This window comes from Maylandia zebra, linkage group LG5, assembly GCF_041146795.1.
Source record: "Maylandia zebra isolate NMK-2024a linkage group LG5, Mzebra_GT3a, whole genome shotgun sequence".
Taxonomy (NCBI): Eukaryota; Metazoa; Chordata; class Actinopteri; order Cichliformes; family Cichlidae; genus Maylandia; species Maylandia zebra.
The window spans coordinates 22,425,431-22,448,579 of NC_135171.1; the positions used below are offsets into that span (position 1 = coordinate 22,425,431).

The 23,149-nt window shown below is 42.7% G+C and overlaps 3 protein-coding genes across 6 annotated transcripts; 1 reads left to right on the forward strand and 2 right to left on the reverse strand.

Annotated features, from left to right (window-relative positions):
• Window positions 1-816: 816 nt before the first annotated feature.
• On the forward strand, window positions 817-7,835 carry tmcc2 (transmembrane and coiled-coil domain family 2). 2 transcript variants are annotated; one of them, XM_004544793.4, is made up of 5 exons: window positions 817-1,232; window positions 3,703-4,116; window positions 4,440-5,062; window positions 6,187-6,322; window positions 6,622-7,835. In XM_004544793.4, the coding sequence occupies exons 1-5, from the start codon at window positions 1,230-1,232 to the stop codon at window positions 6,919-6,921; spliced, it is 1,476 nt and encodes a 491-aa protein (XP_004544850.1). In that variant the 5' UTR covers window positions 817-1,229; the 3' UTR covers window positions 6,922-7,835. The 2 variants fall into 2 exon arrangements, with proteins under 2 accessions (XP_004544850.1, XP_012772890.1); XM_012917436.4 differs by having other exon boundaries at window positions 817-1,227.
• A 915-nt stretch (window positions 7,836-8,750) lies between these two features.
• Window positions 8,751-18,399, reverse strand: usp49 (ubiquitin specific peptidase 49). 3 transcript variants are annotated; one of them, XM_004544790.6, is made up of 7 exons: window positions 18,260-18,399; window positions 16,818-16,940; window positions 15,235-16,679; window positions 12,592-12,799; window positions 10,789-10,897; window positions 10,357-10,562; window positions 8,751-10,250 (listed from the first exon to the last, which is right to left on the reverse strand). In XM_004544790.6, the coding sequence occupies exons 3-7, from the start codon at window positions 16,612-16,614 to the stop codon at window positions 10,147-10,149; spliced, it is 2,007 nt and encodes a 668-aa protein (XP_004544847.1). In that variant the 5' UTR covers window positions 16,615-16,679; window positions 16,818-16,940; window positions 18,260-18,399; the 3' UTR covers window positions 8,751-10,146. The 3 variants fall into 3 exon arrangements, with proteins under 3 accessions (XP_004544847.1, XP_004544848.1, XP_076740126.1); XM_004544791.3 differs by lacking the exon at window positions 18,260-18,399 and adding an exon at window positions 18,052-18,202; XM_076884011.1 differs by lacking the exon at window positions 16,818-16,940 and having other exon boundaries at window positions 18,260-18,390.
• Window positions 18,400-20,328: 1,929 nt separating this feature from the next.
• Window positions 20,329-23,119, reverse strand: med20 (mediator complex subunit 20). The gene is made up of 4 exons (XM_004544789.5): window positions 22,909-23,119; window positions 22,550-22,695; window positions 20,838-21,091; window positions 20,329-20,745 (listed from the first exon to the last, which is right to left on the reverse strand). The coding sequence occupies exons 1-4, from the start codon at window positions 22,920-22,922 to the stop codon at window positions 20,524-20,526; spliced, it is 636 nt and encodes a 211-aa protein (XP_004544846.1). The 5' UTR covers window positions 22,923-23,119; the 3' UTR covers window positions 20,329-20,523.
• Between the last annotated feature and the right edge of the window lie 30 nt (window positions 23,120-23,149).

Sequence of the window (23,149 nt, forward strand, 5' to 3'; positions counted from 1 at the left end):
TGCAGCAAAATCCAAGCAGATCAGCAGTTTCTGAAATACAGCAGACCATGCCACATTCAAAGTCACTTAAATCGTCTTTCTTCTCTAATCTGATGCTTAGTTTGAATTTCAGCAGCTCCTTAGTCTGCATGCATAAATACATGGACCTGAAGCCATGTGATTGGCTAATTAAATATTTATGTTAAGGAGAGGTTGAATACACCCTAATAAAGTGTCCAGTAAGCGTGTTAACGTATTACCTCTTGCTATTATTGGGCCACGATCAATAAGTAATACAATAATTTAAAAATAACAACACACTAAAATCAAGTGTTGTTGAAGTCTATTTTATTTATTATACCTTCCAGTTCTTTTACTTGTTTTGTTCTCAGTTCCTCTTTGAAATCTATTCCAAGTTTGTTTTTGAAGACGACGATGACAGCGTGTTTTACGCTTCCTTTTTAGAGGGCGTCCCTCCGCGGAGACACATCCTGACGCACCGTCAGGCACAGAGAGATCTGAAGTTGGGTGAATATATCCTCGAGTAGTGCCGAGTCATGCAAACTGGCTTCTGCTGTTGTGATACCACTTTTTTTTCTTCACTCTTTTGTGAAGTAGGCAAATTACGAGAGCGAGTCGGCGCTCTGAGGCATTGTGTACTTTGGCACAATATCACTGCAGTCCCACACCAGCACAGGCGAAGTGCGCGTGTTTGTACTGGAGTTAGTTTAGGTGAGTGGAGCGCTCCCTCCCTCCACTCACCCCACCCCCTCCCTCCCTCCTCTGGCCTTATCAGCACGGGGGCACCTGCACGCCTGCGCCAAGCTCTCCCAGCCCCTCCATCATCTGTCCCTTAGCTCCCACATCCATTACAGGGCAGGACTGATAGCATTTGCATGTAGACCGAAAGAGGGACAGAAAGAGAGGGAGGGGGAGAGAGAGAGATGTAGGAGAGTGAAGCAGGGGGAGGCGGAGGGAGCATATGACACAAAGGAGAGGGAGAGAGAGAGAGAGATCGGAGCATTAGAGATAGGAAAAGGGAGAGGGAGGCTGCAGATATCGATGGTGTTAACGATGGAGCGTTAGGATCCAGGGAGGTGACAGTTAGCCAGACCCACGGCTGGGGGTAAAGACATTTGAGGAGGGGGGACTCCTCCTCGGTGAGCTCAGGGGGAGGCGGAGGGAGGAGGAGGAGGATGGGCCTCGAACACAGACTTGCAATGGCACTGCAAAAATTGGATTAAAGCAGTATGGTAACGTTTTCTGATATCCTTTTTTTTCTTTCCTTTTTTAAATTTTTCATTTTCATTTTCCTGCGCTGCTTGTGTCTCGTCCTCGCGTGCTCGCTGGCATCACGTCCCCGCGCGTCTCCCGCTGAGTGAAGAATGCACAGGCATCACCCTGTCCTCTTGTTTTCACGCCATAGACATCTGCCATCTCCATCCTCATCCTCACCGCTTCTCTCCCGACCTTCAGGAGTCTCGGCTTCATCCACAGCGTCGCTCCGTGGATCTTTTATTATTATTATTATTATTATTATTATTATTATTATTATTATTATTATTATTATTATTATTATTATTATTACACGTTTAAACAGAGACACCGCGTCAGGTTTGAGCACCACCACAGCCGTCGCTATATGCCGATTTGCGCTTTTTTTTGGTTGCCCACTTCACCCCCTCTGATCCTGCGAGTGATAGCCACTCAAAAAAGCATCCCACTTTTTATTCATCTATTTTTTTCAGAGATCAGGAAAAAATGATTTGTTGTTTTTCCATCACGGGGCTGCAGTCATGCGTTTTCCTCTCCATCACACCGTGATTGTAACCTACTTTTACAATCACAGCGCGTGCTCATTTCACGCAGTCGCGCAGATATAATGTAAAATAAATCCTCGCGCCATCCCGCAGACAGAAACGAGAGCAGTGCTGTGAGAAATATCTCACAGCACTGCTCTCGTCATGTGTGAGCCCAAACTCGTGTCTGAGGGTCTGATTGCTGCGTTTTGACGTCAGGCGGAGAGTCATTATCAAACGCGCCATCTGCCAAAGCCGCACATAAACATATAATACTGACCAGGGAATCCCCGCGTGGATCTGTCAACGCGGGGTCTCGTCGTGTAAAAGGGATTACATCCTCAGGCTGTTATGTTTTTTGTTTTTCTGAAGGAAAAGTCAGACGAAGGTTCAGGCAGAAATAGATTTACATACACGCTCAGCGTGTCTTTAGCATTAAAGTACACGCCACGTGCTGCACACCTTCGTGGGTTTACATGTGTAGTTTGCTTCGATCTTAACTAATCGTCATCGTCTTCTTCTCCTTCTTCGTTTTTTGAGGCTCAGCAGGGCAGGAAGCATCATCTAATTAATGCATGGTGGCCTTTCTATGTGGTCTCTAATCTCTCCGCTAGATCGGTTAAAGCTAATATGCCCCGAGTGGGCAAAATGACACATTTTGACAGTCCCATCGAAGGAGGTTTATTTATTTTGTTGAGTGATTTTACTGAGGTTACTCAGGTGTTTTGTTTCTGGCAGTTGAGATCTGGAAAATATAATCTGCAGTTTAGAAAAACAGAAGAAATTTTGTTTCCTGCAGAAAGTAAAGATTCAAATACTTTACATTTTGTCTGTTTCTGTGAAGATAATTTTTTGAATTACACACAACTAAAAATGAACTGAGTGTTTTATGTATGCGACCTATATGATGTACTTTAATTATAAACGAAGCATTACTGTTTTATTGTCATACAGCACCAGTCTTGAGCCAACCCTTGTCTCTTTATATTTTGCTTCGGCTTTCCAAAGGTCTTTCAAAGTTTGTTCTCACTTTCAGTCCAGTCCTTGTACCTTGTACCTATGAGTCATTCAAGAACAAAAACAACATCTCACTCAAGGGATGAACCAGTGTTGTCTCTATATGTGACAGAACATTAGCAAAGAACCGATTTTAAATTGCATCATATCTAATAAATATTTAATAATAGATTTTTTAATAAGTCTAATCTAGGCACTTTGTTACTAGCAGCCTGTCACAACAGCATATAACTTGTTTCCATTTCTTTAGCTGAATCTTTGAATAATGCTTAATATAAAGTTTAAAGGAAGGAAGGAAGGAAGGAAGGAAAGGAAAGGAAAGGAAAGGAAAGGAAAGGAAAGGAAAGGAAAGCCCTGACACAGGACCTAAAAGATGCATCTGACCTTGAATGTCCTTCAAGTATCCTGGATATCCCTGAAGGCTACTTAAAGAAATTACAAGAATTACAAGAAAGCTTGAGGAAGAGAGTTCAGGCGGTCATAACAAAATATTGAATTTCAAGCTTGTTGGAGTTGTACAAACTCTGTTTGCCTTAATGTGCTGTATTTATGTTAAGTTTGCACATGTAAATCACTGCACCTATTTCCCATTAAAACACATAGCTATAAGGAGTGGCTCAAGACTTTTGCACAGTAATGTTTATGTGAATATAACACCAATAATAACAGCCTGTGTTGGCACCACATGTCTGCAGATGAACTTCTTTTCTTGTAAAACCCAGTCTGTGAAGAGTCAGCTACAGTGAAGATGTTATTATCTGAATAACCTTTGTTATCTCTACTTTTACACTTTTATACTGATGAGGCTCTGATTCCTTAGTTTGACTAACACCTCTAATGTATCTGGAGCAGTTGTAGCTCTCTTTTCACCCCTGAATAGCAAGTCACTGCCCTCTTGTCCCCTCAGCTGGACAAGAGTGAGGTGGCAACTCTAGGCCTGCCCTCCACTACCAGCCATGGAGGCTCTGACACCAACATCAGCATGGACGGAGCGGGGGCAGCAGCGGCGGTGGGGTCGGTGTCTGGGGGCATGGCGGGGGGAGCGGAAGGTGCTGTGGCCGGTGAGCCGCAGCGGACACGTGCTGCTCTGGAGCATCTGCAGCAGAAGATCCTAAAGGTCACCGAGCAGATTCGCGTGGAGCAGGAGGCGCGTGACGACAACGTGGCGGAGTACCTGAAGTTGGCTCACAACGCGGACAAACAGCAGGCGTCCAGAATCAAGCAAGTGTTCGAGAAGAAGAACCAGAAATCGGCACAGACTATTGCGCACTTACACAAAAAACTAGAGCACTACCACAAGAAGCTGAAGGAGATAGAGCAGGTAAGTGTGTGCGTGTGCGTGTGTGTGTGTGTGTGTATGCACGTGTCTTTCTTCGTGGTCTATTGGAACATTTATCTTATGAGTGACTTGAACAAGTGTTCAGTCTATCTTTGGGAGCGCAGTGGAGTCCAGAAATAGACTGATGATTTCCCAAACACTTATTTAAACCAGTGCATCCCCCCTGTGCCTCACCTGATTCTTCACAGGGACTGCTTTCCTCATCTGTGTTATGAGGGTTAAAACTTACCCTCATAACATGATCAGCTCTCTCCTTTAGGATCCTCCACTTCTCTGCTTCCTCATTCCTTTTCCCCTCTTCACAGAATGGGCCAGCCCGGCAGCCGAAGGATGTCCTGCGGGACATGCAGCAGGGACTGAAGGACGTGGGAGCCAACGTTCGTGCTGGGATAAGTGGATTCGGAGGTGGAGTAGTTGAAGGGGTTAAAGGAGGAGTTTCTGCTCTCACGCACACGGCCGTTGTCTCCAAGCCACGAGAGTTTGCCAGTCTTATAAGAAACAAGTTTGGCAGTGCTGATAACATTGCTCACCTAAAAGACACGCTAGAGGACGGAGTTGGGGGCCACGCTGAAGACACCCCCACGCCCCGCGCCCTGAGTGGAAGCGCCACCCTGGTCTCCAGCCCAAAGTACGGCAGCGACGACGAGTGTTCCAGCGCCACGTCTGGATCCGGAGCGGGCAGTAATTCTGGTGGGGCTGGTGGAGGAGGAGGGGGTGGTATGTTAGGCCCAACGATGGGGAGCCCCAGATTGGACGGGCACCACCACCATCACCATCACATGCATAGTTCATGGGACTCTTTACTTGAGGGTCTGCAGGAGATCAAGGCCAGCCAGACGCACATGGAGGACGCCATCGAGGACATGAAGGGCCAGCTGCAGAGCGACTACTCTTACATGACTCAGTGCCTGCAGGAAGAGAGATACAGGTAGATGTCCCTGCAAAGAAAAGCAATCACTAACGTGCTACACTGAACATCAAGATGCAATTCACACAAGGAAAAAACAACTCAGTCCCCACTGCTCCTTTTAAAATCATCATTAAATATGTACTTTAGAGCAGGGGTGTCAAAATTAAGGCCCAGTCGCCAAAAGTGGCCGGAAAAGTGCCGTCCACTAGACGTTATTGGAAAATGTGAAGGAGGGCATCGGGTTTGAAATTTCTGACTACATTTTCAGAGCTTTACAGCTTTTCCTTCTGATAAACACCTCCCCTCTAACAGTGCATGCAACACAAATTAATTATTCACTTAATAATTCATTATTAATTAAGTAATAGATAAACAACAATAGCACTCAGAGAGCACAACTCCCCCTGAAGGTCAAGGAGTATACTAAAGCTTTTGTTTTGCAACATGCTGTCTGACCTTTGACCTATGACCTTAAAGCCTTAAATGCTAGTGTATTTTATTATCTTTACCCAGACAGTTGGTGCAGAATCGGCCAAAATCTTTGGCTTCAATAAGCTGCAATAACTTCAGATTTTGACATTTCTTCATGCAGTGTGTGATTTTGTCATCGTGATCAATTAGGGCATCATATTGAAAAGAATTACAAGCGCGTTCTCTCCATGCCCTTTCAAATGTTTTTTTTTAACCTTGGGCGCTAGAAAATGAAGGTCAAGGTCAAATGCTTAGCCAACCTAGGTAATCATGTCATTCAAGCCTGTTATACTGTTGTGAAGATTGAAGATCCATAAAACACTGTGGGTAATATAAAGTTTATACTGATTTTTACATTTGGTGTGACCATGACCAGATTTCCTCCCAAATGAAATCAGCTGAGCTCTTATTGATCTCTACCATCACACAAAATTTCAAGATGGTAGAGTGGTAGATGGTAGAAAGCAACAAACAACCAGAGGATGAATTAAATACAAGGAAACTTCTATTTTTTTGCCCTCTACTAAATGTATGTTTTGTACAATGAGTCCACAATAATAAAAAAAAGAAAAATAAATGACATCACAGGGATTAAATATGTAGATAAACCATGTAAAACAAGTTTGACATGCATGCTTTGGAGTACAGTGTGTGCTGCGCTGTGTGTTCAGGTATGAGCGACTTGAAGAGCAGCTGAATGACCTGACGGAGCTGCACCAGAATGAGATGACCAACCTGAAACAGGAGCTCGCCAGCATGGAGGAGAAAGTCGCCTACCAGTCGTATGAGAGGGCGAGAGACATTCAGGTAAAAACAAAGACTCCGATAGATCGTTGGAGACTTTGGAGTTTGCTAGAAGTTGGGATCAGAGCTGTGTGTGGGCAATATGTTTCTCCAAAACCTGTATATGCTTCAAAGACGTGAACGTACAAACTGTGTTTACTGACTGTGATTTTCAGAGGTAGTTTCAACTCTGACTAAAGCAGTTGAATTAAGACATTATCATTCCCTGTAAAAGGTGTCTTAGATTTTCAGGCCTTTTAATGAGGTTTTGAAAAACAAAATCGCACTAAGTGGGTTCATTTCTTTGGGATCTGCACACACAGGAGGCAGTCGAGTCATGCCTGACCCGCATCACCAAGCTGGAGCTGCAGCAGCAGCAGCAGCAGGTTGTCCAGTTAGAAGGAGTGGAGAATGCCAACGCTCGAGCTCTGCTGGGGAAGCTCATCAACGTCATCCTGGCGCTCATGGCCGTGCTGTTGGTCTTCGTCTCCACTCTGGCCAACTTCATCACCCCTCTGATGAAGACCCGGGCCCGCGTAGCCGCCACCGTCCTGCTGACATTGCTGCTGTTCGTGCTGTGGAAGCAGTGGGACTTTGTGGAGCTGTGGCTGCTGCCCAGCTAAACTTCCTGAAAGACACTCTACAGGAGGAAGAGGAGGAGGGGATCAGAGAAGCTGATTCCAGCTCAGTTCGCCATCACTGAAGGGACCCAGAGACTGAAGTGAAATGAAAGCCACTGCGGCGAGTTCCCTTTGAGTTTGAAGGCGGAGTGAGAGAGAACAAAGCACGGCACTTTTTAGTCGAGACCCGGCCTACAGGGAGCGCCGAGAGGTGTTTACAGAGCAAAAACAAGTGAAATTCTCTGCTTGCCAAGTGACAAAAGACATCCTTCCCTCTCACCCACATGTACCGGCACTGATGACCAACCGTCGATCGCATCGCTGTCACCAAAAACTGAGTTTCTTGCAAGAAATCTTTGGCCTTTTTCTAATGATTTATGATACATTCATTACAAAGACAGGAGCAAAAATAAAATGCCCGATCATGTTTGCTGTAATCTTCATGTTGAAGCTAATGTGTATTTGAGAGGAACAAGGTGTTTTTTCTTCTTTTCTCCATGAATGTTATGTGCTCATGCATGTCCTCATATGTGCACTGAGATGCATCTAGCTGGCATGAGTTAACATGTCATTACTGACAGACTGAATCTTCTATAACTGCCATTTTGGTGTCAGAATTGCAGCGCGGATCTGTCGTATCTCCACTCGGTGTCATTCCCGGTTTGTTTCACATTCTTCTCTGGTGTTGAAGCAGTGCTTTTTCTTTCGTTTTCCTTTTTTTTTTCTCTTGCAAATGAATGAATAGTTAAAAAAAATCTGCTACAATTCACCATACTGACTCAACAGTGTAAAAATCTGCTCTGTCCACAAATGCATTTTCATATTATATCTATTGTAGAACTGCTACTATCCACAGTGTCAACTTAACTGGCATGTTCAAAGTTTATATCCAGTTTGCAAAAAAAGAAAAGAAAGAAGAATTATTGCTGTTTTATTAAACAATGTAAGAAATAAATGATTTCATATATTAGGCTGACCTTGATCCATCTCCTCATCGTCCTTCACGCCGACACCCGTTTGTTTTTTTTACTTTTAAAAACGTATTTGCATATGCAGGCACCAAAGTGTATTCTCTTTTGATTGCTTATAATAATTGTAAGATTATTGCATATAAATGGGTGGTTTTGCTGTTACAATGTGAATGCATGGGAAGCATAAAAAAGCAGCAGAGAGTGGATAAAGCTCCAGCTCTGACTGTGTGCATAATCATCGGATTACCTTTGGTTGGAAGAGGTAGGCCCGAAGGACGGGTAAATGTTAGTTTGCGGTGAGCTTGGCCATCCTTTTGCTCCACCCTTGACCATTGCATACAAACAAAGTAACATAGATCTTCCATAAAAGTCAGATATGAAGCATGGAAAAAGGGAAATTTAGGAGCTTCCAGTGTGAAAGAGTCCCATAAGCTGATTGATCTTAAGCATTTAAACACATACACATACCTTAAGGGAGCATTTGTAGAATGCTGTTTCAGACACTGTTGGCATGTTTATGGATCACAATTACTGATTCATATTTTTTTCATTTGGGAGTGGCGGCCACGCCCCTGATCACTTTACTGTTAAGGCAAGAAAGAGATTTACATTTGATTATGAGCACCATCCTTGGCTGGATCAGATTATATTTCTAAGAACACATTAGTGGTTAGGCCTCGGATCAGCTGTGCATCCATCTGGTAACCTGATTATTTCAGTTCTACTTTACTCTCTTGGCTCAGCCATGAAGCTAAATTCATGAAGCTGCTCATAACCTTCTTTTAATCAGAATCACCACTCCCTCTGGAAAAAATACTATATAAAAAAAAAAAAAAAAATAAGCAAGAGAACCAAAGCATCTCAATTTTGTTTTGTCTTTTTAATAATTACTGTCAGGCAAAACCCATATGACCATTACATTTATGACAGGTATTCTTACAGTACACGACAGAACTCAAGGGGATCAGAGCTGGTGGCATGGCCACACCTGACCGCTAGAAAGTAAGACATTCATCGTCATTAGATTGTTCCAACTGTCACAGAGTTCACAAATGTATTTTGCATTTGACTCGTATCAAACACAGTTTTTCTTGACAACCTAGCAAAATCTAAAGACCTCGATAGAAACAGCAGAGTAGAAAACAAAATAAAAAAAGACAACAGAAAAAAACCCCCAAAACACATTGTATATAACAAGCAGAAGAATTCCTGATTTTCTTAAATTTCCTGTCAAGATGCGAGATGTACAATATATTGCTTTCAGGTGCTCAACTCAAAAATGGGTACCCCAAAAAACAGATAAAAGAAAGAAAGAAAAAGAAACCACACATTCTTCGGTATCTACCCTTTAACTCGCGCCCCGTCTCCGGCAGGTTAAGAGAGGCGGCATGTCCAACCCAGGCTCAGACCGGTCTAACCGCAGGAGGAGGAGCAGACACTTCAAGGTGTTACGGGAGCCGACAGCAACAGCTCCTCCCGCAGCTTTCCACTGAGTGTCTGATACTCGTGCTTTTTGCTTCTTTTCATGGAACAGAGCGGCTACAAAATAAACTAAAAACAAAACCTATTCGTGTTCACTGAGAGCCTTGAGCCTAAGACACAGTATCCAGTCACAGCAGTACATCTGAGGGAGAGGACATGATGAGATACAAATGACACAGGGGTGAGTATTAAAAGTTTCCATAACTGACGTTTCACGATAATTAAAAAAGCTGAGCAGAAGGCAACATGGAGCGTGGACCATCAGTGCGGTCGCTGGCAACGTTAAAAATGTGTCGCTTCATGTAAAGCTCAGCGGTCAAACGCGCGATTACGTGTAAAAATGCACATCGTCAACATTACTGTGGCCAAACGCTCCAAAGTCCAGAATCCGTGTTGCCTTTTTAATGTAAAATGCTGTCTCGGGGAGAGCGCCTGGTTGTTCCCAGACTCAACAGACACGAGCCTGATGGTTGTTGTTGTTGTTCAGCAGGACAGAGTCTGACCACAGTCTTCAGGCCAGGAATCAATACGCTGGTCCTACAGGCTGAGAAACCTGGGCTTCATTTACGAAAATGTTTTCTTACAGAGTCAAAAGTAAGACATAAACCCAGAGCTTTCTGATCTACTAGCTATGGCAACATTACTCACCACTATCATACTTCTTATCTGGATTGTGCTGCTAAAATGTTATGACATCTGGGAAAGCATCAGAAAACCTTTTCGTGAATGCAGCCCTAAGTTTCCACGCACAGGTTATCATCACAGCGAGAGGTACCTAAGCAGACCTCTGGGTATAGAAGAGAATATAGGCCTGAGTGTTGCACACTTCCTCCACACTGCAAACCTTCATCTCAGAGTCATTACAGTGGACCCAGAAACCTGAGGATAGCAAATGCACATTAAAAAAGATGTTAAAAAAAAACAACAACACAGCAGAACATTTGCATCTTAAATAAACCACAGGATGCTGTGCGCTCTTCCTCACCTCCTTCTGTATTGTAGCAGTATGCGGTGTAGTGCCCTGAGCCGAAGCCTTTACCATGATGCATAACTACAGCAGACAGATCGTAGGTGTAGCCTCCTCTGTGGACAGAGTGACCTGAGCCTGTGCAGCAGTATGGTTTGATGTTCAGAACCTGGTCAAAGGCCACATGGACGCCGATTTTCTCCCTGTGGTTCCGCCCCGACCATCTGCCGTACAACAGGCGATAGTTAGTGTTGCTACACTTCACAAGCCTCGTCTTACAAAAAAAATAAATAAAGGTCGAGCACCCCAAGTTCACAACGCAAACAGAAAAAACAAGATCAAAACTACAGGAAATCCTGAAATTTCTTTGAGAAATTTCAAAGAACTTGGTTTGGAAGTAAAAAAAAAAAAAAAAAAAAATTATATATATCAGCCTTTACAGAAACTTGCCTGAAGCGTTTGAGGTGCAGCCGGAGAACCTGAGGTAAACGGTAGATCAGAAGCTGCTTACATGCTTCTGACAGAACTAAGGGTTTGTGGGATGATTTCCGTCTTCTTTCTGAAACCATGAAACAAGGAGATCACAGGTTACTGATGCGAGGCTTTGTTTCCGCTGCACAAGTGACTCTTTCTTGCAAAATCTCAGGCTTTGCGAAAGTGTTGTGTGGCTCTCTCAAAGCTGCTAGCCTAGTTTTTAAGTCACTGCCTCCGCCGGAGCTGTCAGCAGGAGATTAAAGAGCTTCTTAGACAATGAATAAATAAATAACACCGTTGGCTTCATTAATCTGTTGAAAGCATTCAGTCATTCAGGTAAAGGTCACTTTACACACAAATGTTCCTCACGGGTACATTCAGATGCACCCACAGTTCTACAGTGTACTCTGTATGCACACCATGGGTGAAATCTGACAATACATTACCTGACAAATCATACTTGAGGTAAGTGTTTACACTTTACTGATGTTTATTTGATGATTTGGGACCACAAGACTTCGCACTTCAGTAAATACAGCAGCTTTTACCTCACCTCCCTGAAATGAATCACTTAAACATTTTTTCCTGATAGATCCTGTCTCCATTCCAGTGAAAACTTCTAACTACATAACTGGAAAATCTGTTTTCTAGTAGCGGGGTGACTAGTTGTTCTGTTTACTTAGAAGAAATGGCTACTTTAGTAGGAAAAATGCAGGAAAACAGAACACTAGTAGTTGAATGCAGCTTACATTTCTGGATGTATGCGAAGCCGGCAGCCTGAAATTTGTCTCAAAATCCTACGTGACCATGTGATGTGATCTGTGCGTGCCAGGCCATTCGTGAGGAGGATGTCTGTAAAGTTTCAGACATTTGTATGCACAGGAATTGTGAGCAGCTGATCAGTATTCATTCAATATTTATTCAAATGTGGATGTGCGCATTTGTAAAACAGTTTCGCGTGTGGTAAAATTGCTTTGAAATTGCGTGGACTGAAGCACCTACTTGTGTGTTCTCAAACGCTACACACACATCAATACATACATTTGTAAATCTTGCTTTATGCATTTGGATCACACTGAATGCATGTGTAACACTTCGGAGACGAACTTCTCTCCATCCTGAAAAATCAAGTCTTTTAACTGATAACGTCGGGAAACACATGCATGCGGTCGTAATCCTGTGCAATCCTCTTCATTTATGCGACAGTTTGCATGTTACTATTGTGCGTCTGATGAGAATGAAATGACAGCTTTTAATTAGTCATGACCCGGGTGTGCGTTTAGTTCCGATGCCATCAGATTAACAGGAAAATGTTCTGAACGCTTCATTTTTACAAGTTGCTGTCCTGACATTCTCAGTTATTCATAGAAATACCTCGCAAGAAAAACTGCATTGACCTTTAAAGAAAAAGCAGGGTCCGGAGTCAAAATGAATAAATCATGAAGGGAAATCTATAACTTTAAGTTCCACTTTGGATAATAACTTATTTAAAACCAATTCCCATTAGAATCCAAATTCTTGACATTCATCATGTGAACCCAAGTGTATGGTCCACTATCCAGTTCTCTGTCTGATGAATCAAGAGAATAATTTAACTGCTAATTGATATTTTAGGGTTGATAAGCAGCTTTATCAGAATGCATCCAAGTTGTCATATAATAGGCAGATATCCTGAAACAATACAGATTTATTCAACTCGAGCTTAAGAAGCAAAGTCTTATCAGCTAATAATGAACTTAAGACGAGCTTGGCTTGTGGTGCATTAAACATTGTACTGACTGTTGCAGTGGTTGCAGGCGTAGATGCTGCCTTCAAGAGCCTCCATCTCTGTAAACTTGGACAGCATCTCAGTGAGGGTGCAGCTACGCTGGTAAGCCGTCGAGCTCGAGCCTTTGTCTATGCTGTGGTATCGCTCTGGAAACTCCAAAGACAAATCCCAGAATGGCTCTACTGTGTTAGACTTGTGCTTACAGGATAGGCATGTCACCTAAAACATACAGAGAAGAGGAGGAACACAAGCAAAGGTGAGTGTGACGACGATTCCAAGTTTCAGCTGTAGCAGAACTCTGGAAAGTGGTTCAAACAAATAAATAAACTGATTTAATAAATGAAACAAAAATATCTGCCTGAATTACAAAACCAGACACTTCCCCATTCTAACTACATTCCAGCACAGGTTTATGCTCTTCATACATGATCACAATCAATCAACTGTCTTCTTTGGCCTGCTCTTCCAGGCAACTGCTTAACCCACCGTGTCTCTGCATTTTATTCTTTAATGCAGATGCATGCCTCTTTTTTATTACTAAACTCACAATCTTAACTGTGATTGGTCAAACCCTGCAAACAGAGCTGAACAGATGCAGTTAAGACTTTTTTTGTTTGTTTATTTGTTCACAACACCAAAAACACATCACCTTGAAGTGGATTGAATTTTGAATTTTAAAAATTAAATCGCAATTAGAACTGCAGAGTGTCGCCTTTGAAACTGCTGGACTTTGGGGGGAGGGTGTTCTGTGTAATGCGTGCATGTTGCATGGGAAGCGTTTTGGGTACTCCACCGTGCTCCAACAGTCCAAACACATGGATGTAAGGTTAGCTGGTGATTCTAAAGCAGCTATAGGTGGACATCACAGAGACAATACACTACAACGCACCATTGTAGTGTATTGTAGTGTAAGTCTGGTCCTCCTCATGCACCACCCGAAATGATTATAGGAATGTGGTGATGTGACATCTAGAGCAGGGCGATATGACCAAAAATATTTATCACGATATAGATTTGAAAATTTGCGATAACGATATAACTGACGATAATTGACACTAGACAAAATACTTTACAACTCCACAATTTTATTAGTGCAAAAAAAACAAAAAACAAAACATGTATTTTCACTTAAACAAGCAGCTGTTTTTTTGCATTAAAGTTATATAAAAACGTAACAGTGCAAATGCAAATTCCTTGCTGACAGTTCAACCAAAAAGCATTTCCAGTAGAAACTGGCCGACATATCCTCAGCATAACCAAGTATAATATCCACAAAACTTAAAAAGAGGTTATACACACACAATACAGTAATATTATGTTGAAGCACCGTATGTATCACTCCGCGAGGCTCCTGCCTAAGATAGCCGTAATGCGCCGACAATCCATCAAGCGGTGCAGGTTCGTAGCTTAGCAAAGTCGTACTAAAACATTTTCGAGCGCCGTGTACATAAAATCGTTTTGAGGTCAGTAAACACAACCAGAATTCAAACATAAGGCACACGGGATTATAATGGGCACTGTCGATTTTCAGAAAAATCAAATGATTGATTTTAAGTGTGCCGTATTTACCAAAAAACACGGTAATAATGACGGCCCGCTAGCACGCTCTACCAAAAATAGTGCTTTGTTGTGTATCTGACGGACGAAAGCTAAACCAGTTCCACACCACTGAAGTTGCAGCATTTTTACAAACCAATTCTGGTTCATCCGTTTCATTCAACAATCCGCTTTCGCCCTTGTCATTCTCTGTCGCCGCCGTGCCTTTTTCGCCATGTGCGTATGAAAACAAAGGCACTGCGCACGCGCATTTTACCCATATTCTATCGTGATATTTCATTTTCTTGTCGTTGCCCAACATTATACCGGTATTACCATGAACGGTATGATATGGCCCAGCCCTAGTGACATCACAGTTTTTTCATGCAACCACAGACTTTGATTAACTGGAAATCTGTATCCATGGCATCTGTATCTGCAGCACAGTGTATAAATTTCAGCTTATATATAATTGATATTAACTGATATGGGCCTTTGTGATTGGTAAGAGCACCTAAGTTGATACCTTTTACTGATGTCAGTGGCCGACGTTTATCTGATGTCTCATGTGAATTTTCTCAGTGTTCAAAGTTAACTGGGGACTAACTGAAGGACAGCTACAGGAGCTGATTACACCTCTTCAAAACAATGACTACAGCTGAACTGTACCCGGTGAAGCATGTTTTTGCAGAAGCATCCCAGAAACAGCACCTACTAAAAATACCACTGGGTCATTTTTTTCTCCTTTTTTTTAATCTTGTCTTCATCTTGTAGGAAGGAAGTTAGACCCAGGAGAGTAAAGAACATGGTCAATTTTCAAAATAAAAGGCATGAAGACTAAAACGCTATCCTTTTACTTATCACTTATTAATTAACATTTATTACTTATTTTATTATCAGATTTGTGTCTCTGGCACAAAGGGGGAATATAAATATACAGAAATAATAATGAAAGCAAAACAAAACACAAAAGTCAAAATCTTGGCATTAGCCCAGAACTTCACAACAGACATGCAGAAATGGAAAGCAAGAGGGAAAAGAGATAAATACACAAACAAAACAACCTACATCACACTGGACAACACTGACTGCATGCAGTTATAAGTTAGGAGTCTCACCTGGCTGAGTAGCTGCCCGTGAAAGATGGTGTTGAGAACCTTTAGCACTTGCTTGGATAGTTTCCTCTTTGTGATGGGGATGACTATCCGCCTTTTGGACCCCTCTGTGTCCAGCTCCTGCTGCACCTTGTCCAGCAGCTCACACAAGAACTCCTGGGCATCCTGCTGGTCGTATCCACGGAAAGCTGGGATGAGGTTCCACACAGAGTGCAGCATGGCAAAGGGAGATACTAAAGACCACCGGCCTGACCACATGACCCTGAAAAGCGTATGTAACTCATGGCACAGAGACATCTGCTGGCGGGTGGAGCAGCGAGGAGGAGGCGAGACGCTTTCCTTTTTCCCCACGGGCAAATTCCAACAGCCCGCCTTCCCCATACGTCCAAGAGGGTATTCTGCCAGCGCTGTGTTACCACTGCTGACCACACCTCCTGTCACCCCCTTCATCCCCTGGGAGTGGTTGGTCTTGGCAAGTAGCTCCTCAGTCTCACACAGGTCCAAAGTGAGAAAACACTCCCTGAATTTCTGCAGGTGGCTCAGCACTTGCAATATTGAGTTCATGTAGCACGTGTTCCCCAAGTTGCGCAGACCGGTGACCCCCGGAGCGAGTCTCCGTCGTGTGACTGCATGCGTGGAGTAGTATCGCCTCAGTCTGGCAGCTTTGCCATTCTGAGAAGTCTTGCGGGACAGGGTTAAAAGTGAAGGCTTCTTTTGGGCAGGAGGAGGAGGTAGGCGTTCTGGAGGGTCGCGAAATTTGCGTGGAATGAGTGTGATGGTTGAACGTGGCGCCTGAGTAAGAAGCCTAGCACTCTTCCTGGGAGGAACATTGCCAAGTTCTTCCATGAGTCTCTTTTTCACCTCCTTCTTTTGTCTTCTAGCTTCCTCGAGTTTCTCTTTACGCTGATTCTGGAGCTCCTGATGTTTGCTGATCCACATCCGGAGCATTTTCCCCAGGAGTGCTTTCCTCCTGTGCCGCAAGGCCAGCTGCATGGCGGGCTGCGGCCCACTTTCCCCAACCCAGGGAGTACACTCCCCCCCTGTTGAAGAGCGCAGTGAGCGCCTACCCGGGCTCCGAACAGTGGAGAGCGCCCCTCTGAGGAGTTTGAGGTCACCCTCTGCGTTATCGTTGAGTACATAGTCTCCACAGGCAAAGCAAAAAACATCCAGCTCTCGCACCTCCATAGCCAGCGGATGGTGCGACTCCTGAAAGTGTTTGAGTGAGTGCTCCTCCATAAACCGTCCACAGGCCACATGGGAGCACTTGAGGCAGGCCCACACCGAATCGGTGGTGCTGCAGTCGACACAGTGCCATTTTTGCGGATTAAGGATCGAATGGTCTTGGCCTAGGCGAAGGCGTACCACGTGCTTACAACGATCCATTGCTCCAGATACACATGTGGCCTCAGCGATAGGACACACGTCCCGCAGCCAAACAGCAACTCATTCTGTAGAGGAAGAAAAAAAATAAAGCAAGATTACTGCTGATAGCAGAATCCAGTGTTTTTGTTTTCTGTTTTTCTAATGAAAAGACTGCAGTGTATAAGCAACTGTCACAAAACAAAAAAGAAAGAAGATGTACTAACTGGAAAAGGAGTTTTTGTGATCAAATTCTGGACAACACATCACAACATCTGCAAAGAACACAACAGGACAGTTCAGCCCGATCACCCATGCCCACCGTCAGCACCAGCGGCTCCAGAGAGAGTCTGAGAAATAGGGGTGAAAGCTGCAATGAAAAAACAAAAAACAGACAAAGCAACCACTCCACCCCACCCCACAACGACAGAGATAAATCACACACTTCTCCAATTAATGAAAACCACGCATTTAGGAAATTCTCAAAAATCTATCTTTACACAAAAAAGTGGACTGAAAACAAGTGACCATAAAACTTCTTAACAAAAAGTAACATAACTAAATAACTCAGGAAGTGACTTTTTTGTGGAAATCTCCTCCAGTTGTGACACCGACTGCCCTGGTTGACATTACTGTGAATAAACGTGGCAAATGATTGACATCTACAGGAATCACACATGGAAAAGGAACTGTTATGTCGCTCTCGTTATTTAAGAAAATCAACATGTGGCCATTTGATCAGGGGCAATAATTAAAACGGAGCTTTAGGGCAAGGAAATGATGACATGAACGTCTGTCTGTCCATTGAAATGATATTCTTAACGTTAATGGATGTAGTTATGTACCTCACCAGTACCAGCGCTGTGCTACATCACTTTCTTTTTTATCCATCTCTTTGTGTAAATGAGCCACTACATAATAATAATAATAACAATGGATAAAAATAATAATGGCAGCATCAACTTTCAGGTCGGCGCAACTGTTTTTCAGTCGCATGCCACGCTTTTTGCACGCTACAAGTTAACCGCCTCAACTCCTGCATGTGATATTCACAAATGTTAGAATTTCTCCACTGTGTCTGTCCGTGTTTTAAAAAGGATGCCTTCTGACTCAGACAGGCTGGCTCTTAACGCCATGCTAGGCTATCCCACCATCACCATGCTGAAGAACAAAGAGCAGCCAGAGAGCGACTCTCCAGGAACATCCAACAACTTTGTTGGTCCGAGACAGCCCAGCAGGCAGCAACTTAGCTGCCGCCGCTAACCGTTTTTATCCACGGCGGCTGTGCTTAGGGTTTACACCGCTTGCCCCCCCCACCACCACCTCCTCCCTCCCTTCCCTCTGCTGTGTCTCGCCTAATAACGCGCGGAGTTAAACACGGATTTATTCGCTTGGCTCCAAGCAGCTAACAATTCGCGTTATCTGCTCGCCACAGTTGCTAACGTTAGCTAAGCTGCTAACCTGTTTGTTGAGGACAATCGAAGTTAACCTAACGGCTGCCGTCGGTCGCTAACGTTAAGGCTAGCAAACTGCGCCGTTAACCGTTAAAAAAAAACTACCCGGTGACATTCACCGCAGGAAGCCGGCTGCTGAAACGCGGCTCTCGGCCCTATCGGTGCCCCTCACTATATTTGCAACACCTGATAATGGTAAAGCTGGGTAACGTTACCATCGCCAGCATCCATCCATCCGGTGTACACTCAGAAAGCTGCTTGTTGTCCTCCTCACAGATTGAACAACCCAACTCTCGATCCGAGCACAGACCCCGCCGCTCTCATTGGACTGGGGCTGAGCGGGAGCCGGGCTCTCATTGGCGGAAGGGTTGAACAACAGGCAGCAGGATGGACCGTCCGTCCGTCCACCCACAGCGGCCACATGGAACAATAACCGAGGCCAGAGTGGAAGCCGGGTTTAAGAGGACAGCCGCTACCCCTGACCCCCGGTGTCCCCGTTAAACCCCGTGCGCGCCATGTGTCAGCACGGTAGTGTTAATCTGGTAAAAAACACCTGAGGCGCGTGCGTGTACTGTGCGTGTGTTTAGCTTTAAGATCCCTATTAAGCGCATCTCCTTTGGATGCTGTCGTGGGGAGGGACTACTTTCAAAATGCGTCAGCGCAAATCAGTGTAATTCAAGTTTAAACATAAAAAGAAAGCCGCTGTCTAGAAGAAATGCGCAGCTTTCAGGGAGAATTTGAAAGCTTAATAACATATCACAAGTTCTAAAAGAGAAGTCATGTCAGTTACATATACATATATATATATATGCATACATATACATACATAAATATATATATGCATACATACATAAATATATATATGCATACATACATACATACATATATATATACATATATACACACACACACACACATATATATATACATATATACACACACACACACACATATATACATATATACACACACACACACACACATATATACATATATACACACACACACACACATATATATACACACACACACACACATATATATATATATATATACACACACACACACACATATATACATATATGTGTATATATATACATATATACATATATGTGTATATATAATACACATATACATATATGTGTATATATAATACACATATACATATATATATATATATATATATATATACACATATACATATATATATATATATATATATATACACATATACATATATATATATATATATACACATATACATATATATATATATATACACATATACATATATATATATACATATACATACATACATACACACACACACATATATATATATATATACACACACACACACACACACACATATATATATATATATATACACACACACACACACATATATACATATATGTGTATATATATACATATATGTGTATATATATACATATATACATATATGTGTATATATAATACACATATACATATATGTGTATATATATATACACATATACATATATATATATATATATATATATATATATATATATATATATATATATATATATTTATTTATTTTTTTTAATTCAATTACTGGTAATTTAATAGGACATTGTTCTGCATTTTTACTTTCCCCCCCCTGCTCTAACATAAGAGTCCACTCGATGCCAAGCATAAGTGAGATCTTCAGATTATTGTAGATTAAAGTGTCTATTCTCAGATTTTAGAAGCTAGATCCAGTCTTTTGGACATTTTAACAATCCAATATAAACAATCGAACTTACTGTCACCCTAAGATATCTGCACAGATACTTCTTTGTAATTTAATAAAGCATTTCCACTGTAAACTCATTACATGCGTAAGCACAAGCCTCAACCTAATACTGGAACACTAATCCAACTGCATAAACCTAGGGATTGGACTGACTATGAAATTCCTGGACCTGTAGTCAACATTTAGTTCATTCATTCCTGTCTTTCTGACAGAGAAAAACAAAGAAATCTGATTGTTTAAAAAGGAAAATCTCTCACCTGCTTGTGACATCATCTTTAAACATTCAGCCAGCGCAAAACTTGGATGATGCAACAGATAAAAATCGACCTCTCTCACTGATAAACGTCATCAGATCAGTTGACAGTCAACAGGGCCAGTGTTCAGCTGATAAATTGGTTCATCCCTGTGTAAACTAGCAAGAAATCAATGAATACTTTGTGCCTCTACTCTCAGATAAAAGCGCACCATCAAAAGGGCATCGCAGTATGAACGCTCAGAGACTTTGACTACTTGTTTTCACCGTGTCTCTTTATTGCAAATGCTTTCATCCAACACTAATGTGAAGTTCTGCAGTGATAATAAAACCCCAGACGTTCAAAAAAAAAAAAAATGCCTGGGTACCAACGCTGATCCATAGGACCAGAAATATACCAACATCTGTACAAACATGGAGAGAAAAAAACAGATATCTTTGTTGCAGACTCAGCGCACATTGGTTCCAGGGATTTGCAGCTTGCGCAGTTTGTTGAATAACTCCAGGTACTGAGTCATGGTGTCAATACAATCTGTTGGTGCAAAGAGTCCCTCGGGCTTGGCAGCAAACACAGATGGCAGTTCAGGGACGCTGGGGCCGAGAAAGGACTGCATAAACTCCTTCATGAGGTTCCAGCAGTCCCCAGGAACGACACAAGGGCAGTACTCCACCTGAGGAAGCAAGCCAGGAGTTAACGCCTCAAGGAGAGAAAGCAGAAGGACGTGACTCGTCTTTATCACAGCATATATACATATACACGCACCTCTACTGATATCCCTCTGGCACTGGAGCTCATCGTCACGGTACCAACTTTTATCAAGAAGTCGCAGTAGCGATATCTCGAACCACGAGACTCCACCTTGTGTCCCTTGGCATTCTGAAAGTGACTTTTCAGCTTCACCATGAGGACATCAAAATTTGCATCCGCTATTAGGCAGGGTCCACCTTCAAACAGAGCCAGGCAGCTCAGGGGGGTTTCGGAGTTGTGCATCACATACAGGAGCTTGGAGGGCTGACCTACAATGGACAGACAACACTTAAAACTGTCAGGTGCGATGAGGAAGGAAATGAAGGTTCCATAAAGTTAGAGAGGCAAGGCTGAGATTTGCAGCTGAGGTTTGGACGTGTACAGTGAGGGATAGTAGATATATTGGGCAATGGATGTTAAAGATGGAGGAGCTGCCAGGCAGGAGGAAAAGAGGAAGACGTCAGAGGAGATTTATGCATGTAGTGATGGAGGACATGTAGATGGTTGGTGTGACAGAAGAAGCTGCAAGGGTGAGATGGAGGCAGATGATCTGTGGTGACATCTAAAGGAACCAGACTTCTGGCCATATAGATATACAACTATTACTTATACTGATGATGATTGTTATTCTCCCACAGATACATTCAAAAACTGTGGCGAAACAGTAGCCAAAGATGCACAGGAGGAATCAGCGGTACTGAAGAGGACAGTAGCAGTATGTCGATGGAACTTGTAACATTTCTAAGGAGGTGCACACCAGGCTGCTGAAGCATAAATCCCCCAATAAAAGTGACTGCCTTACTGTGTTGACCTAACTACAGCCAATCAAACTGGTAAATGAACCAGTACACCAGTACTTATGTAGCTTGTTTTAATGTAGCTGAGTACTCAAAAGCACTTCCTACTACAAGTCTCACACTCACATTCATACAGTACTTTTGTCTATGCCTAAGTGTTTTCTAACACACACACACACACACACACACACACACACACACACGGATGCATCAGGGGCAACTGAGGGTTCGGCATCTTTTCCATGGATACTTCAGGATGCAGACTGGAGGAGATGGGGATCTATGACGCTCTCTACCAGCTGAGCCACAGCTTGTGTGACAAAAATGTGAATTTTGACGTTTCGTTGTTTTTTTTTAATATACATGTTATGTTTGCTAATATTGGTAAATAGACTGCACTCAACAGATTTTGTGAAGTGGACATATATATATATGTATATACTGGTTTTGCAAGTATCTATATGACACTGACTTCATTGTACCTATATTATAGTCAGTCTAGTCCTTACAAATACTTTATAGAACTGTGATGTTATATTTGTCACAATTTCTCTTGCCCTCTTTGCCAGATCTCTCTAGAATTTTTTTTAATGTCAGTGACACTTAGCTGCATAAATAAGGGAGATATGAAAATCACTTTGCCAAAAAACAAGTTCTGCTTTGTGATAGAAATGTTCTTTCTTACTCAAAATGACTCAGAATCGTTCGTGAGAGATCTGTTTGACAGATTATAGGCCAATAAGTCATTTACAACAGTTCAAATACCGGCAATCTTTTTTTTCTTTGCAAACAATCACACGAAAAGGGGATAAAATACTCTGCAGCCCCACCTAGACATAGACATCAGGTCACCCTCATGGGTGAGTGCATTAATGTGATCTATAAATCTGAATTCTAAAGCTCAGAAACAAACAGATAAAAAATTATTACTGCTGGAATTTCCCGTGGCATGGTAAGTCTCGCAGTCCACGCAGAAGCTGCCTTGCTTCACGGCGCCCAGCTGCTCCAGCTTTTTGTGCAGCATGTCCACAGTCTGCTGCACGCTCTTCCCCTCCGCCACGGGCACCTGGCACACACTGCGGGGCACAGCAAGCAGAGCACTTGAGGGACCAGCATACACTTTGCCCTGTGTCACGTTACCAGCATTGTTGAATGAGACAGAGCCACGCTCCGCGGATCAATGGGACAAAAAAAACCACGCAGGATGGTTGAGGCTAGGCTAAAACTGTTTGAATATTTAGGGGTTAAAAAACGTTTAAAATCAAACGTAGGTTTAAAAACCACCTTACCAAGTAACACCCATTGATGTTTTGCCTCTCTTCACTTGTAGTACGGTGTTTGAGCACTTCCGGGTTAAATAAAACCCCTTCCGGTAAAGTGAAAGGAAACAACAGAAAAAAAAATAAAATATTATTGATAATAAAGAATGGTGAATATTAACACCGTTTCACAATGAAACAGTCAACTGACGTTGTTGCACTTTTTTTCTGAAGTGGTCGCCGAAAGCCGGATGTTACGTGAGTGTGTTGC

Coding starts and splice junctions, on each gene's coding strand:
- usp49 (XM_004544790.6), bottom strand. CDS start 16,614: ATGGATCGTTGTAAGCACGTGGTACGCCTTCGCCTAGGCCAAGACCAT. Junction 10,563..10,788: donor CTGCACCTCAAACGCTTCAG/GCAAGTTTCTGT, acceptor GTTGTACGGCAG/ATGGTCGGGGCGGAACCACA. Junction 10,251..10,356: donor CTGCTACAATACAGAAGGAG/GTGAGGAAGAGC, acceptor TGCTATCCTCAG/GTTTCTGGGTCCACTGTAAT.
- tmcc2 (XM_004544793.4), top strand. Junction 4,117..4,439: donor AGCTGAAGGAGATAGAGCAG/GTAAGTGTGTGC, acceptor CCCTCTTCACAG/AATGGGCCAGCCCGGCAGCC. Junction 5,063..6,186: donor CTGCAGGAAGAGAGATACAG/GTAGATGTCCCT, acceptor CTGTGTGTTCAG/GTATGAGCGACTTGAAGAGC.
- med20 (XM_004544789.5), bottom strand. Junction 21,092..22,549: donor TGCCACGGGAAATTCCAGCA/GTAATAATTTTT, acceptor TGTCCATTGTAG/GTCAGCCCTCCAAGCTCCTG. Junction 20,746..20,837: donor CCAGAGGGATATCAGTAGAG/GTGCGTGTATAT, acceptor TTGCTTCCTCAG/GTGGAGTACTGCCCTTGTGT.